The sequence below is a fragment of the Leucoraja erinacea genome, chromosome 2 (assembly GCF_028641065.1).
Source record: "Leucoraja erinacea ecotype New England chromosome 2, Leri_hhj_1, whole genome shotgun sequence".
Lineage (NCBI taxonomy): Eukaryota > Metazoa > Chordata > Chondrichthyes > Rajiformes > Rajidae > Leucoraja > Leucoraja erinaceus.
The window spans coordinates 33,315,090-33,330,059 of NC_073378.1; the positions used below are offsets into that span (position 1 = coordinate 33,315,090).

Genomic DNA, 14,970 nt, shown 5'->3' on the forward strand with positions numbered 1-14,970 from the left:
ATGCACTCAAAGGTGCAGTGAAATGAATTTGCCAGCAGCGATACACAATAAGATTTAACACAAATATTCACCACAGCATTCTTCACTGTGGTGGAAGGCACAAAGTTCAGCCAGTCCTCCTCCTTTGTTCACCCGTTATTGGGGCCATGAACCCTCCATAGTCACCGCTACGGACGGCCTGATCTACAGGTCCTCTCATCAGGATGATCCAAATTCCGATGTCGGGAACACACTCCCCGAATTGGCATTTTCTTAACAGAGACCGCGGCTTCAGGATGTTATAGGCCGCAGGCCGGCGGTCGGACCTCTTCTCCGGCGATCCCCAGCAAGGGATCCCAGGATGGTAAGTCCATGCCAATCCCGCGGCTAGAAGCTCCGCAGACCACGGCCACATGGTGCCAAAGTCACCAGGCCAGCGATTGGAGCACTCCTTTCTGGCAACCCCTGGCAAGGGTTCGCCCACTCCGCGATGGAAAATGTCCACGCTGTAGCTCTAGTTCCGACTCCGGTAAAGGCCGCTCCAATCCAAGCTGTTAGGCTTGGAAAAAGTCGCCTCCGTCGAGGAGATGACTGAAATCGGTTCCCCCCTAACCCCCCCCCCACCACCTCGTACACAAGACACTCCGAGAGACACTAAAACAAACATTTGGACACACAAAAAAAAAAAAAAAATAGTTGAAATAACGTACACACTGCAGGCAGGACAGCCGACTTGCAGCGGCCCCACCGACCACCACACTGACCACCACAACTAAGCATAAGTTGTAACCTTTTGGATGAAAAACCTTTCCTAATTTTTAAGCAAATGTGAAGGCCTATCACACGTAATTAGTGGGAAAGGTAATATTGTAGAAATTATAATATTGATTGCGTAGCATCATAATATTGTCAGTGGACTGAATTGATAGTGGTTTTCATCTAATGCATGAATTATGAATTGGCAATGAAAGTGAAACAGCTTGTGTGCACAGGTATTATTGTTTATACTCATTTTGGCATATGGAAGGATGATGTACCTTTTTTTCATTATTGTCAAGTATGAAAATTAATAATTGTGACAGTAATAACAAAATATAACCATTAATGCTATTATTATGTGATTCGATTGCTGTATGATATAATTGATTGCCAAATCTACCCTTGATTTTTACCACTAAGTGATTAACATATTTATAACAGAATTTTCAGCACCAATATTGGCATAGCAGGTAAAGCTGCTGCCTCACAGATCCAGGAGCTAAAGTTGGATTCCTGACCTTTGGTGCGGAGTTTGCACATTGTTCTGTGTGACTATGTTAGTTTCCTCCAGGTGCTCTGGTTTCCCAAAATCATGTGGTCTAATGGTTAATTGACCACTATAAATTGCCCCATCTATGTGGATCAGTGGGGATCTTGGTAGGAATCAAAGATCCTATAGCAAGCAAGATAGTGCCCTCGACAAAAAAGACGTAGTACGGTCATGGGCAGGTTCATGGGTAACCTTCGGCCCCATTTCCTTTACCGGCTTCCGTCTCCGCCATCTTTTTTCGCCATAGCTGAGCAAACATACTAGTACGAACACGGAAGTCGTTTATGGAAACATCCTCGTAAAAATCAAAGATCTTTGGTAAAAATCTTCTCCTCATTTGCTCTCTGCCTCTCTGCTCCGTTAAAGAGACTCACTGACGGGAGGGGGGGAAGAGGGCGGGCATGTGATCCGAAGATGAGAACGGACGGCCCTTCCGTTTCTTCCTCCATCACGCTCGCTGCCCGGCTCCCTAACTCCGGACCGGTCTGCTCTTTTTGTGGAAAAAATAAACAACCAATTTTGAAAAGGCACAGCGGAGACAGAAAGAGGGATGCGTGGATTGGGAAGGTCCCCCCTTTTATACTGCCGTGTGGGCACAGCCTCTTTGCCCTTGGTGCCCCCTCCAACCTTGCACAGTCCAATCCCAATCCCGGGGCTTTGAATCCGAAACATTAAAAAAGAAAATTAACCGAATTATAATTTATTAACATATTAATCGTTAACAAAAAGTAACAGAATTATGGATCATTAATCTAACACTATATCACACACACAAACTGTTCCCCCGCAACGCTGATTACACTGCGAGACGGACATACAAAGTCGGGTTGGGTCGGGTTTACTGAAATGGCCGACGAAAAGGCTGACGTTCCGCTCCGTTGCGCCAATTGGTTTTAGCAGTAGTGCACTATCTTGCTTGCTAGAGGATTTTTGGTAGGAATGTGAGAAGAATAAAATGAACTAAGAGGTTTAGTATAATGATAGTTGGCCCAGATTTAGGCAGAAGGCCCTTTCTGTGCTGCATCAATCAATGGGGCACTGAAGACGTGACTGTTTACATTTCACTCTAACCTCTTCCTACCGATTGTCAACGTTGGAGCTGGAAACATTCTCCAAGTTCTCCAGGTAACTTATTTCACGGGTCACTGTCCCTTCTATATTCTAGCAGGTAAAGCCTTCTATATTTCCAGTTGTGGGATATTGCTGCCTGAATAGCACATGGTAGAGAGATTCTACCTTGATTTCTGGACAGTGCAAACCACAAGTCAAGGCATTTGATGTGGATCAGCATCGTTACTCAACAAGCATTTAGAGAAGCGTGGTCTTCAAGCACTTGTATTTACACTAGATGCAAAAACATGTTGAGGTACCCCCTCATTGTTTTGTATCCATTCAAAAAAATTGTTTCTATAAATTCAGCAGAGGAACTTCCCTTGCTTTTAACTCTTTCAGGCCTGAAAATACTTAAATGCATTCATACATTTATACTTGGTTCTGTAGGGTTCATAAGAAGGCACACTGTAAATGAGGCTGTAAAAATTGAATACATTTTCAGTGCTGTCTGAATTCTTCTGTTCCTCAAGAATCCATTCTTTTGAAGTTTCCCTTTGTTAGCATACTGTGAATTATTTACTGTATTTATTTCTATGAAATGTTTTCAGGGCAATCATTGTGTCCTGATGTCTGTGATTAGTGGAGATGCAGTGGCTGTAATACGGGATATGCAAGAGCAACAAGTGATTGAACTATGTATGAAGGTCCTCAAAGAACTTTTTAAGGAACAGGTGAGGAATGCACATTTCAAACCCTTTGTTTTAAAAAAAACGCGAGGACAGAAACATTCCCTAGAACATACCAATGAACAATATTGATTATTTCAGGGTCAATTGTTAACGCTTGGGGTCGGCAACCTTGTTCTGCATAGGGGCCGGGAAGCATGTCTGTGAACGGATGGCGGGACCACATCTGTCATGTGCACAATTGGATCCCGCCCCGGATGGCAGGCATTTCATTTCATTTCATCATCATTTCAAATCACGTGTTCCCAGAAGGTAGATACATTTCTGGAGAAACTCAGGGGGTGAGGCAGCCTCGTGCAATCCTTGCATGTTTCACCCCCAGAGTTTCTCCGGCATTTTTGTCTACCTTCGATTTTTCCAGCATCTGCAGTTCTTTCTTAAACGTGTTCACAGAAGGTGCGCGGCTTTGCGCAGGATGCGGTACAGCCAGAGCTTGGCCGCTGCTTGGGGCGCCCGGCGGGCCGGATGATTATGGAGAAAAAAATACGCCTGCAGACCGGATGATTTCGTGTTACGGGCCGCATTCGGCCCGGGGGCTGTAGGTTGCCGACGCCTGGTGTAATGCATAAAGCAGGCTAGGCAATTCCCTACTTGTCTTCTCATTACAGTATTCTGACATCTTCACCACCACCATCCAATTCTCCCCCCAAAACCTGGTACATTCATTAAATGATTATCACAATAACAAAGGTGCTCAGCTCGCTAGAATGACAGAAAGGCAATATTACAACATTTATATTATATGCTTTGGGTTAAACATATTACATTTGGATTATTTTTTCACTGCAGTTAGTGCTTTTTAAAACTTTTAGGGCAGCCACAGCAGTAGAGTTGCTGCCTTACAGCGCTTGCAGCACCAGGTTCAATCCCGACTACGGGTGCTGTCTGTACGGAGTTTGTACAGAGACCGCGTGGGTTTTCTCTGAGATCTTCGGTTTCCTCCCACACTCCAAAGACATACAGGTTAGTAGGTTAATTGGTTTGGTATGACTGCAAATTGTCCCTAGTGTTTCACTGGTCGGTGCGGACTCGGTTGGCTGAAGTGCCTGTTTCCGCGCTGTATCTCTAATCGAAACATGAGTCAAAGATATTTTGCTTCTATTTTCATTTTGGTTGTTTCCGAGTGACATTGACTCTGCAGTTTCTGGCACAGGTTGGGTGGGTGTGCTCAACAAGTTTAGTTTAGAGATACAGGGCGGAAACAGGCCCTTCGGCCCACTGAGCCCGCGCCGACCAACTATTCCTGTTACACTAGCACACACTACACACTAGGGACATATTTGCAATTTTACCGAAGCCAATTAATCGACTAATCTGTACACCTTTGGAGTGTGGGAGGAAACGGGAGCAACTGGGGAAACCCCACGCGGTCACGGGGAGAACGTACAAACAACTCGTAGTCAGAATGGAACCCGATCTCTGGCACTGTCAGGAAGCAACTCTACCGCTGTGGCACCATGTTGCCCTTTGTGTGGGGCATTGTCTGCTTCTTCTGCTGCACAAAGCCTGCTTGCACTATAGAGAGATCAGCAGGCCAATGTCTTCCTGCAGTTTTTGAGGATGTTGCACTTTTCCCCCAGAGGGGAGTAGTAGTATTTGATGGATATGAGCACTTGAGGATCGCTGCTGAGAGCCTTCCATATTGTTAGGATATGCTAAATTTTGTGTACAATCGAGGCAGAGATGATGACTGACAGTTAATAATTAGTTAACAGATAGAGAACAAACTGTGGAAAATGTTGAGTCCCCCCCCCCCCCCCCCCCCCCCCCGGAGTTGTGGGATGTGACTTGCAATTACGTAAGGATCGGTGCTGGGGCCGTAACCATTCACAATCAATAACAGTGGTGTGGTTGAATGGTCAAAATGTATTATTTCCAAATTTGTCAATGATACATTCATACTTAGTTTTGTATGTAGTGAGGAGGATGCAAAGGGGCTTCAAATGGATAAAGATGAAACGAGTGAGTCGGCAGCAACGTGGCACTCAGAGTAAAGTATGGTAAAATGTGAGGTTATTCATTCCCAAGGAAGGAAAAGTGAGAGACGGAGAAATGTGATTCCAAGAGGTCAAGGTGTCCTGCCATGTGTCATTGATGTTAACATGCAGGTGCAATAGGCAGTTAGGTGACTAAATGGCTTATGGCTTATTGGTCTTTAAAGCCAGAGAATTTGAGTATATTAATAAAAATGTCCCGCAAATATGTCAGGCTTTGATGTATCACACCAGGAGTATAGGTTCACCACTGATTTTCTGGAAACTGGTGGTCCGGCCCCTCCTTTAATCCTGACAAATCCTGACGAGGCTGGGTGAGGCGGGCAATTTCAACCTCATCGGGACTTCTGTGCCGATCAACGGGCCGAATTTGCAGCTTGTGGCCAGGGCTCTGGAACTCTGACCCTGCCGGAACCAGCGGATCCATTCCCATAGCCAACATCCGCGGCCGATCAGCGGGGTGGAAGTTGCAGCTGTGGCCAGGGCTCTGGAGCTCCCACCCAGCTGGAGCCGGTAGATCTGTTCCCACAGTTGAATTCAGGAGTTGACTGTAATAGAACTCAGTCCTATTAAATCTCCCCCCCCCCCCCCCCCCCCCCCCCCCCCCCTTTAACCCCGGTCCTCTGGTTCTTGATTCCCCTACTCTGGGTAAAACACTCTGTGCATTTACCCAATCTATTCCTCTCCTGATCTTGTACACCTCTAATGGGATCACCCCTTATTCGCCTGCGCTCCAAGGAAAGTCCTGGCCTGCTCAACCTCTTTCTACAGCTCAGGCCCTCGAGTCCTGGCAACATCCTTGTAAATCTTTGCTGCACCCGTTTCAGCTTAACAACATCTTTCCTATAACATGGTGACTAAAACTGAACACAATAACCTAAATGTGGCCTCACCAATGTCTTGAACAACTGTAACATAACCTCCCAACTATACTCAATACCCTGAGTGATGAAGGCTAATGTGGCTAATTCTTGACCACCCTATATCTACTTGTGACTCCACTTTCAAGGAACTATATACCTGCACTACTAGATCTCTCTGCTGTACAATGCTCCCCACAGCCCTGCTGTTCTCTGTGCAGGTACCGCCCTGGTTAGATTTCCCAAAATGCAACACATTGCCCTTATTTGTATTAAGTTCCATCAACCATGCTACATGGCCAACCGATCACAATCCTGCTGCAATTTTTGACATTTTTTGCTGATTACAATACCACCCACTTAAGTGTCAGCTACAAATTTACTAAACATGCCTTGTACGTTCTCATCCAAATCATTGATATGGATGACAAACAGCAATGGACTCGGTGCCGAACTCTGAGGCACACCATGAGTCACAAACCTCCAATCCAAAAAGCAACCATCCACCATCACCTTCTGCACCCTTCATTGAAGCTGATTTTATATCCAGTCAGCTAGGTGTCCATGTGATCTAACTTTGCAGAATCATGTCAAATGCCTTGTAGACCATATATAGGTCTACAGCTCTACTGTATCAAGCTATTCGGTCACATCTTCAAAAAACTCAATAAGATTTGTGAGACATGATTTCCCATGTATAAATCACTCTGACTACCCCAAATCAGCTTCTGACCATCTCAATGCATGTATATTTTATCCTTTAGAATACTCTCTAGTAACTTTCCAACCACAGATGTTAGACGGATCACAGATGATAGACTGATTACAGATTTATCATATGGGGCTGTAAAGCTGCAACAAATACTAATTGTCCTGTTCCTCAAGCATATGACACTCTTTGAGTCTTGCTGTGAGGAGAAATTGAGTTGGCTATTGCTCTTCTTTAGCCTTTGGAAGAATGAAAGATGATCTCATTGAAATGTTAGAGTCAAAAGTGAGATGTAGCAAGCATGAAGAAATCATAGTCTGAATAGTTTGGATAGTTATATGGATGAGAAAGGAATGGAGGGTTATGGTCTGAGCGCAGGTATATGGGACTAGGGGAGAATACGTGTTCGGCACGGACTAGAAGGGTCAAGATGGCCTGTTTCCGTGCTGTAATTGTTATATGGTTATATGGAATAGGAGGTAGGGCCAAAAAGAAAAAATTTCTTCAGTGTGAGTGCAAAATCTCTGGAATTTTCTTCTCCGAGGGACTGAGGTAACTCTAAGAAATATTAAGAGAACAGTCCACGTTTATCCAATCTCTCATACCTACTGTACACTAATCCAGGCAGCATTCTGTTAAACCCCTTCTGTATCCTCAACATCCTCCATTGTAATGGGACGACCAGAACTGCACCCAAGTGCAACCTAACCAAGGCCCTATAAAGCAGTAACCTGACTTCCTTACTCTCATACTCAATGCCCCAAACAATGAAGGCAAGCATGCCTTCTTTTCCACTCTATCCCCTTGTGTTGCTATTTTCAGGCCCCCCCAAGACCCCTCTTTACATCAAAATCTAATTAAAATGTCCCACATTAAAAACACAAATTATTTTGGAGTTTATTGGGTAATATAGTATAAATTAAATGTTGGGGGAGTGCTCAGGTGTTGTGCTGAAATTCTAGGTGCTGCATATTTAATTATACCAATCCTACTACTATCCGTCCAAAATATGGAAGTGGTCTGTCAGAATTTGGTCCACAAAAGTATTTAAAATTAGGTTAACGTTCCTTTTGAAATTCAACTCTCATTTGCATTCCAACATGAACAACAAATGTTGCGTTTCATGGGTGGCTCCTTTCTGATTTTTTTGTTGACAGTTCAATGCATAATGAATTGGTGGTAGAGGAGTTGGTTTCTGTTGCTTAGTGCCAGGGATAGGGAGAATAGGTTAGATCCAGACCATGAGTCTACCATTTTCTTCCATATTCAAAAGAGAAGCAGAGAAGATTTACGAGGATGTTGCAGGACCCCTCCCGAGGGTCTGACATTTTTAAGAAAGGCGGAAGAGAGAAAACTGAATTATAGACCAGTTAGCCTGACATCGGTGGTGGGGAAGATGCTGGAGTCAATCATAAAAGATGAAATAGCAGCACATTTGGATAGCAGTAGCAAGATCGGTCCGAATGGATTTACGAAGGGGAAATCATGCATGACTAATCCTCTGGAATTTTTTCAAGATGTAACTAGGAAAATGGACATGGGAGAGCCAGTGGATGTAGTGTACCTGGACTTTCAGAAAGCATTTGATAAGGTCCAACATAGGAGATTAGTGGGCAAAATTAGGACACATGGTAGTAGGGGTAGAGTGCTGACATGGATAGAAAATTGGTTGGCAGACAGGAAACAAAGAGTAGGAATTAACGGTAGACAAAAATGCTGGAGAAACTCAGCGGGTGAGGCAGCATCCATGGAGGAAAGGAAATAGGCAACGTTTCGGGTAGAAATCCTTCTTCAGACTGAAGAAGGGTTTCGACCCGAAACGTCACCTATTTCCTTTGCTCCATAGATTCTGCCTCACCCGTTGCGTTTCTCCAGCATTTTTGTCTACCTTCAATTTTCCAGTATCTGCAGTTCCTTCTTAAACATTAAGGATTAACAGGTCCCTTTCAGAATGGCAGGCAGTGACTAGTAGGGTATTGCAAGGCTCGTTGCTGGGACCTCAGCCATTTACAATATACATCAATGATTTAGATGAAGGGATTCAAAGTAACATTAGCAAATTTGCAGATGACACAAAGCTGGGTGTGAACTGTGAGGGGGATGCTATGAGAATGCAGGGTGACTTGGACAGGTTGGATGAGTGGGCAGATGCATGGCAGATGCAGTTTAATGTGGATAAATGTGAGGTTATCCACTTTGGTAGCGAAAACAGGAAAGCGAATGGCATGTTGGCCTTCATAACAAGAGGAGTTGAGTATAGGAGCAAAGAGGTCCTGCACTTATACAGGGCCCTAGTGAGACCACTACTGGAGTATTGTATGCAGTTTTGGTCCCCTAATGTGAGGAAGGACATTCTTGCTCTTGAGGTATGGCAGGACTGTCATATGTTGAGAGATGGAGCAGCAAGGCTTGTATATTCTGAAATTCAGAAGGATGAGAGGGGATCTTATTGAAACATATAAGATTATTAAAGGTTTGGGCACGCTAGAGGCAGGAAACACGTTCCCGATGTTGGGGGAGTCCAGAACCAGGGGCCTCGGTTTAAGAATAAGGGGTAAGCCATTTACAACAGAGATGAGGAAACACTTTTTCACACAGTTGTGAGTCTGTGGAATTCTCTGCCTCGCAGGGCAGTGGAGGCCGGTTCTCTGGATACTTTCAAAAGAGAGCTAGATAGGGCACTTAAAGATAGCGGAGTCAGGGGATATGGGGAGAAGGCAGGAACGGGGTACTGATGGGGATGATCAGCCATGATCACATTGAATGGCGGTGCTGGCTCGAAGGGTCGAATGGCCTACTGCACCTATTGTGCTATAGGGTGAGGTTGAGCTGGCTGGGACTCTATTCCTTGGAGTGTAGGATGATTGGTGATCTTAAAGTGGTGAACAAAATCATGAGAGGAATAGATTGGATAGATGAACCAGAGGACTTAGGTTTAAGGTGAAAAGATTTAATAGGAATCTGCGGGGTAACATTTTCACACAAAGGGTGGTGGGTTTATGAAACAAGCTGCCAGAGGTAATCAAGGCAGGGACCATTGCAATGTGTAAAAAACAATTGGACAGGTACATGGATAGGATAGGTTTGGAGGGATATGGGCCAAATACAGGCAGGTGTGATTAGTGTAGATGGGACATGTTGGTGTGGGCAAGTTGGGCCGAAGGGGCCTGTTTCCGTGCTGTATGACTTTGTATGCCTAGTAGGTTGATTGGCTAACCTAAGTGATCCCTTGCAGGTTAATGGTAAACTAAATCAAAGGGAAGTGAATGGGCATATGTACAAGGAACTATGTACAGAGAACAACTCCAATTGTTCCCAGGGGAGCCTACATGGGCCCAATGGCTGGCTACTTTATATCAGAATGTCCAAATATTAATTGTACTTTTTAACCTGCCTCACAGGAGGTTCCAGATCCGGTTAGATACTTTGTCACACAGTGGAACAAGGACCCTTGGACACAGATGGCTTACAGCTTTATAAAGGCAGGGGGAAGTGGTGAAGCCTATGATATAATTGCTGAAGATATACAAGGAAAAGTTTTTTTCGCAGGCGAGGTAAGTAGTTTAAGCACAGGATTGCGGCTTTGTTTCTTTCAATGTATTTTGCACATTTCCAGTTGAAATGCCTAAAGTCATTCATGGAAGTTATTAAATAAATCAGTTTGCCCATTTTTATGCTTCCTTGTGCTTTATTATAGAAAATAGGTGCAGGAGTAGGCCATTCGGCCCTTCGAGCCTTTACCGCCATTCAATATGATCATGGCTGATCATCCAACTCAGTATCCTGTACCTGCCTTCTCTCCATACCCCCTGATCCCTTTAGTCACAAGGGCCACATCTAACTCCCTCTTAAATATAGCCAATGAACTGGCCTCGACTACCTTCTGTGGCAGAGAATTCCACCGATTCACCACTATTCTGTGTGAAAAATGTTTTTCTCATCTCGGTCCTAAAAGACTTCCCCCTTATCCTTAAACTGTGACCCCTTGTTCTGGACTTCCCCAACATCGGGAACAATTTTCCTGCATCTAGCCTGTCCAACCCCTTAAGAATTTTGTAAGTTTCTATAAGATTTCCCCCCTCAATCTTCGAAATTCTAGCGAGTACAAACCGAGTCTATCCAGTCTTTCTTCATATGAAAGTCCTGACATCCCAGGAATCAGTCTGGTGAACCTTCTCTGTACTCCCTCCATGGCAAGAATGTATTTCCTCAGATTAGGAGACCAAAACTGTACACAATACTCCAGGTGTGGTCTCACCAAGGCCCTGTACAACTGCAGTAGAACCTCCCTGCTCCTATACTCAAATCCTTGCTATGAATAACTTGCTAACATACCATTTGCTTTCTTCACTGCCTGCTGCACCAGCATGCCTACTTTCAATGACTGGTGTACCATGACACCCAGGTCTTGTTGCATCTCCCTTTTCCTAATCGGCCACCATTCAGATAATAGTCTACTTTCCTGTTCTTGCCACCAAAGTGGATAACCCACATTTATCATCAAGATAGACAAACTCCGTGTGCTTAAGAAATACCAATTTGGTTGCCTGTGGACATTAAAAAGTTAATACCCAAAAAAAATGGAAATCAGCTACCAGTTTTGTTATAGTTACTTAAAATGCTCTCCCACGTAATTGCTGCATTCAAAATAATTTTAACTTGCTATCAACTATAAAATCAAATTAGTTGGATTCAGCGTACAAAACCTTTCACTTGTGTTAACCAGACAATTAGGTTAACAATTAAAATCAGGCCATGAAAAGCGCTATCTTTCATTTTCTGGGCATATAAAGATTGAGATGTACATACTACCATTCATGTATTTAGTCTATAATCAATCAACCATGTTACTATACTCCCATCATAGCACATAAAATCGCCCTTGAACTGTAGCAGTGTTGTTAAGTCTTCAGCAAACAAATGTAGACAAAAAATGCTGGAGAAACTCAGCGGGTGAGGCAGCATCTTATGGAGAAAAGGAATGTTTAGGTGACGTTTCGGGTCGAGACTCTTCTTCAGATCAGTAAACAAATCATTCCTGCAATCTTAAAGTATAGTTGAACCATTAAGCAATGATTTAATTTGAATTTGATTTAATTTTGTTCCAAAATAGCTTTTTCAAATAATATTATTTAAACTTGCAAATTGTATTATCATAATAATTCAGATGTAATGAATATAGTATCAATTCTATATATCAAGCAAATGAAATCTAAATTCACTTAACTGTAGTATTTGGTCTAGCATTCTAGTTTGTGTAACAGTTTTCTTATCAGCATTATCTAAATCCCAGCATTTTGAGCAATATACCACAATAAATCATTTATTTTAAAGATATGCAAAACTGAAATGTAACGCCTTAAACTCTAGCTACCAGGATTCATTGGTGTAGACACAAGGAACTTCAGATATACAAAAAAAGACAGTGCTGAAGTAACTCAGCACATCAGGCCAGCCTCTCTGGAGGACTAGCCAAGACCTGGGTGGGTGACGTTTCTGGTTGGGACTGTTTTTCAGACTGGACATGGATAGGTGACATTCCACGAAGGGTCCCAATCCAAAACATTTTTTATCCATGTCGTCCAGAAATAGTGCATGCCCCACTAAGTTACTGTGTTTTAGATTCATTGGGTGAAATATCCTTAAATTGTGTAAAGCTGTAAATGTATACCGATGCATTTAGCATGTCATTAAATTCTCTTCACATTAAAATTCAGATCATAAATGGGAAAAAAAAAATAGGTACAGGAACCCTCAAAAACCTGCTGAATTCTCTGCCAAAGGGGACAGGAGGGGGAAAGGGAAAAATGGGTGCAAATTAGGTGGGAATTTGTTGGAAAGAGGGGGGAAAGAAGTGTGTCCTCATTCTTCAGGAAATGTGGGTTCTCCACTTGTCATAGATGAGGCCCTCATACATGTGTCCCGTAGTTCTGCTCTCACTCCTTTCTCCCCCCCCCCCCCTCACCTTTCACCCCACCAGTCTCTGCATCCAATACATTATCCTCTGACATTTCTGTCAATTCCTAAGGAATCCCACCACTAATCATATCTTCCCATTTCCACCATGCACAGGGACTGCTCCCTCTGCAACTCCTTGGTTCACTCATCCCTTCCCACCCAAACCACAGCCTCCCCAGGTACCCTGCAACCATAGGAGATGCAACACCTATCCTTGTATCTCCTCCCTCGACTCCATTCAGGGACACCGACAGTCCTTTCAGGTGAGACAATGGTTCACATGTACATCCTCTAACCTCATCCACTGCATCCGATGTGGGCTCCTTCCTGTACATCGATGAGACCAAATGTAGACCTGGCAACCATTTTGCTGAACACTTATGCTTGGTCCGCCAAGGGCCACGGGATCTCCCGGTTGTCAATAAATTCAACTACCTTTCCCATTCCCACCCTGACCTCAGTCTGAAGAGGGGTCTCAACCTGAAACGTTACCTATTCCTTTTCTTCAGAGATGCTGTCTGACCTGCTGAGTTACTTCATCCAGGTTTTTGCGTCTACCCACACTGACCTTTCTATCCTGGGCCACCTCCATTGCCAGCGAGACCACACATAAATTGGAGGACCAGCACCTCATATTTCGCTTGGGTAGTTTACAAACCAGTGGTATGAGCACTGAATTATCTAATTTTAACTTCCACTTTTACTCCCCTCCAACCCGAGTAGTTTTACTAGATTCACAGTTCTCCACATTGTTTCCCTCTTAAGATCACACCTTCCCTCACCAACAATGAATCCTTCCTGAGGTAATTTGTAACCTGCCCTGGTTTATTGTCATATGCGCAAGTACAGTGAGATACAGGTGTAATTAAATATCTTGCTTTCAGCAACATCACAGGCATATAGACTCAGAGGGACAAAAAATAAATGTGGAGAAAGTACACTTAAAATTTCTAAAGGAAATAAGACCTGCCATTTGTAACCTGCCCTTACATTGGTCTTGTCTCACCTACACTGCTCCACCTTCAGTCTGAAGAGTCCTGACCCGAAACATCACCGATCCCTTTTCTCCAGAGATGCTACATGACCCAGTGAGTTACTTCAACACTTTTGTCTATCCATTTCACTTGCCAGGTTTTGTTCTCTCCACTACCTCTTCCCCATACTCCAGCAGTCTGAAGAAGAGTCCCAACCTGAAACATTGTCTATCTATTCCTTCCATACATGTTCCATACCTGCTGAATTCCTGCAGCACTTTTTGCTCAAGATTCTAGTGAATGCAGTTTCTTGGCTCCAGGTAAAAGGCTTGTCTTGCCTTTAAGTGCAAGATTTATTTGCTGATTGTTTTTGACCACTGTTGATTTGAATGTTTAGCAATCTAAACAAATTTTAAAATATTGATTAAAATATTTTTATTTTAATACAGGCAACAAATCGGCACTTTCCACAAACTGTTACGGGAGCATACCTCAGTGGAGTCAGAGAAGCCAGTAAAATTGCTGCATTGTAAAGTATTTGTCTTGTATTTAGGACTAAATGAAAATGCTGTATATGGAAGGTACTGCTCGTTTAAAAAAAATGCTGCTAAATTCTACAATGGTAGGTCTTTGTACCTTAAAGTACAATTGAAAAATGATTGAAACTTGTTTAAATACCAGAGTACAAAAATGAGTGAAGCTTTCAGCAACAATTTACTTAAATAAAGGCAATAATCCCACTATTTAGAATCTTTTAACCAAGTCATGAAACACAATTCTCTGCAATGCAAAACATTTCAAATACTGAAGAGTTTTCACATTTAATTTTAATAAGGTTGCATGGCTAAATTGAAGCCACCTGTGACTGTAGTTTTTGAACTATTTCCTTTATTTTTGAATGACCAATTTTGGATTCCAGAACATGTTAAAGTTGCTGCAAGGGGTAACCAAGTAGTTTAGAGGTATTGCTGGAAGCGTTTTTTTTTTTGTTGTTGCACCAAATACAATTTCCATCCTTCTGGTGCAGATTTTTTTTTAAAATCAAACCCATTAGTTAGTTGTTTGTAGTGACAAACAAAACAACGTGCACTTATAACCAGGGATAGAATTAGCTCATTCAAGTATACAGTATGCAAAACGCTCAGTGTTTCTTCCAGATATGGATACCCATTTATTGTTTTCTTTTAAATGGTGCTAGGCAGTATTTCCATTACTGCAAAGACTGAACTAACATCTCCTTATTCAAGATTTAAAACAGGAAAGGCACAAGTTTTCTTTCAGTCCAAAATTCATCTGGTCACTTTCAAAATCCATTGTGGATGGTTTGTTAAACCGAACTAATACTGCCTTTTACTACTATGTAACCTGAGTGCTATTAATCTATTGCT

The 14,970-nt window shown here is 43.0% G+C and overlaps 1 protein-coding gene across 2 annotated transcripts in view; it reads left to right on the plus strand.

Annotated features, from left to right (window-relative positions):
* The window catches only part of LOC129708736 (lysine-specific histone demethylase 2), a 67,237-nt gene extending 52,624 nt beyond the window's left edge, over positions 1 to 14,613 (plus strand). For both annotated transcript variants that reach the window (XM_055654705.1, XM_055654696.1), the window contains 3 exons: positions 2,950 to 3,072; positions 10,052 to 10,204; positions 14,032 to 14,613. In XM_055654705.1, coding sequence (XP_055510680.1) covers positions 2,950 to 3,072; positions 10,052 to 10,204; positions 14,032 to 14,115 — 360 coding nt within the window. In that variant the 3' untranslated portion in view covers positions 14,116 to 14,613. The remainder of the gene's footprint in view (positions 1 to 2,949; positions 3,073 to 10,051; positions 10,205 to 14,031) is intronic.
* Positions 14,614 to 14,970: the final 357 nt, after the last annotated feature.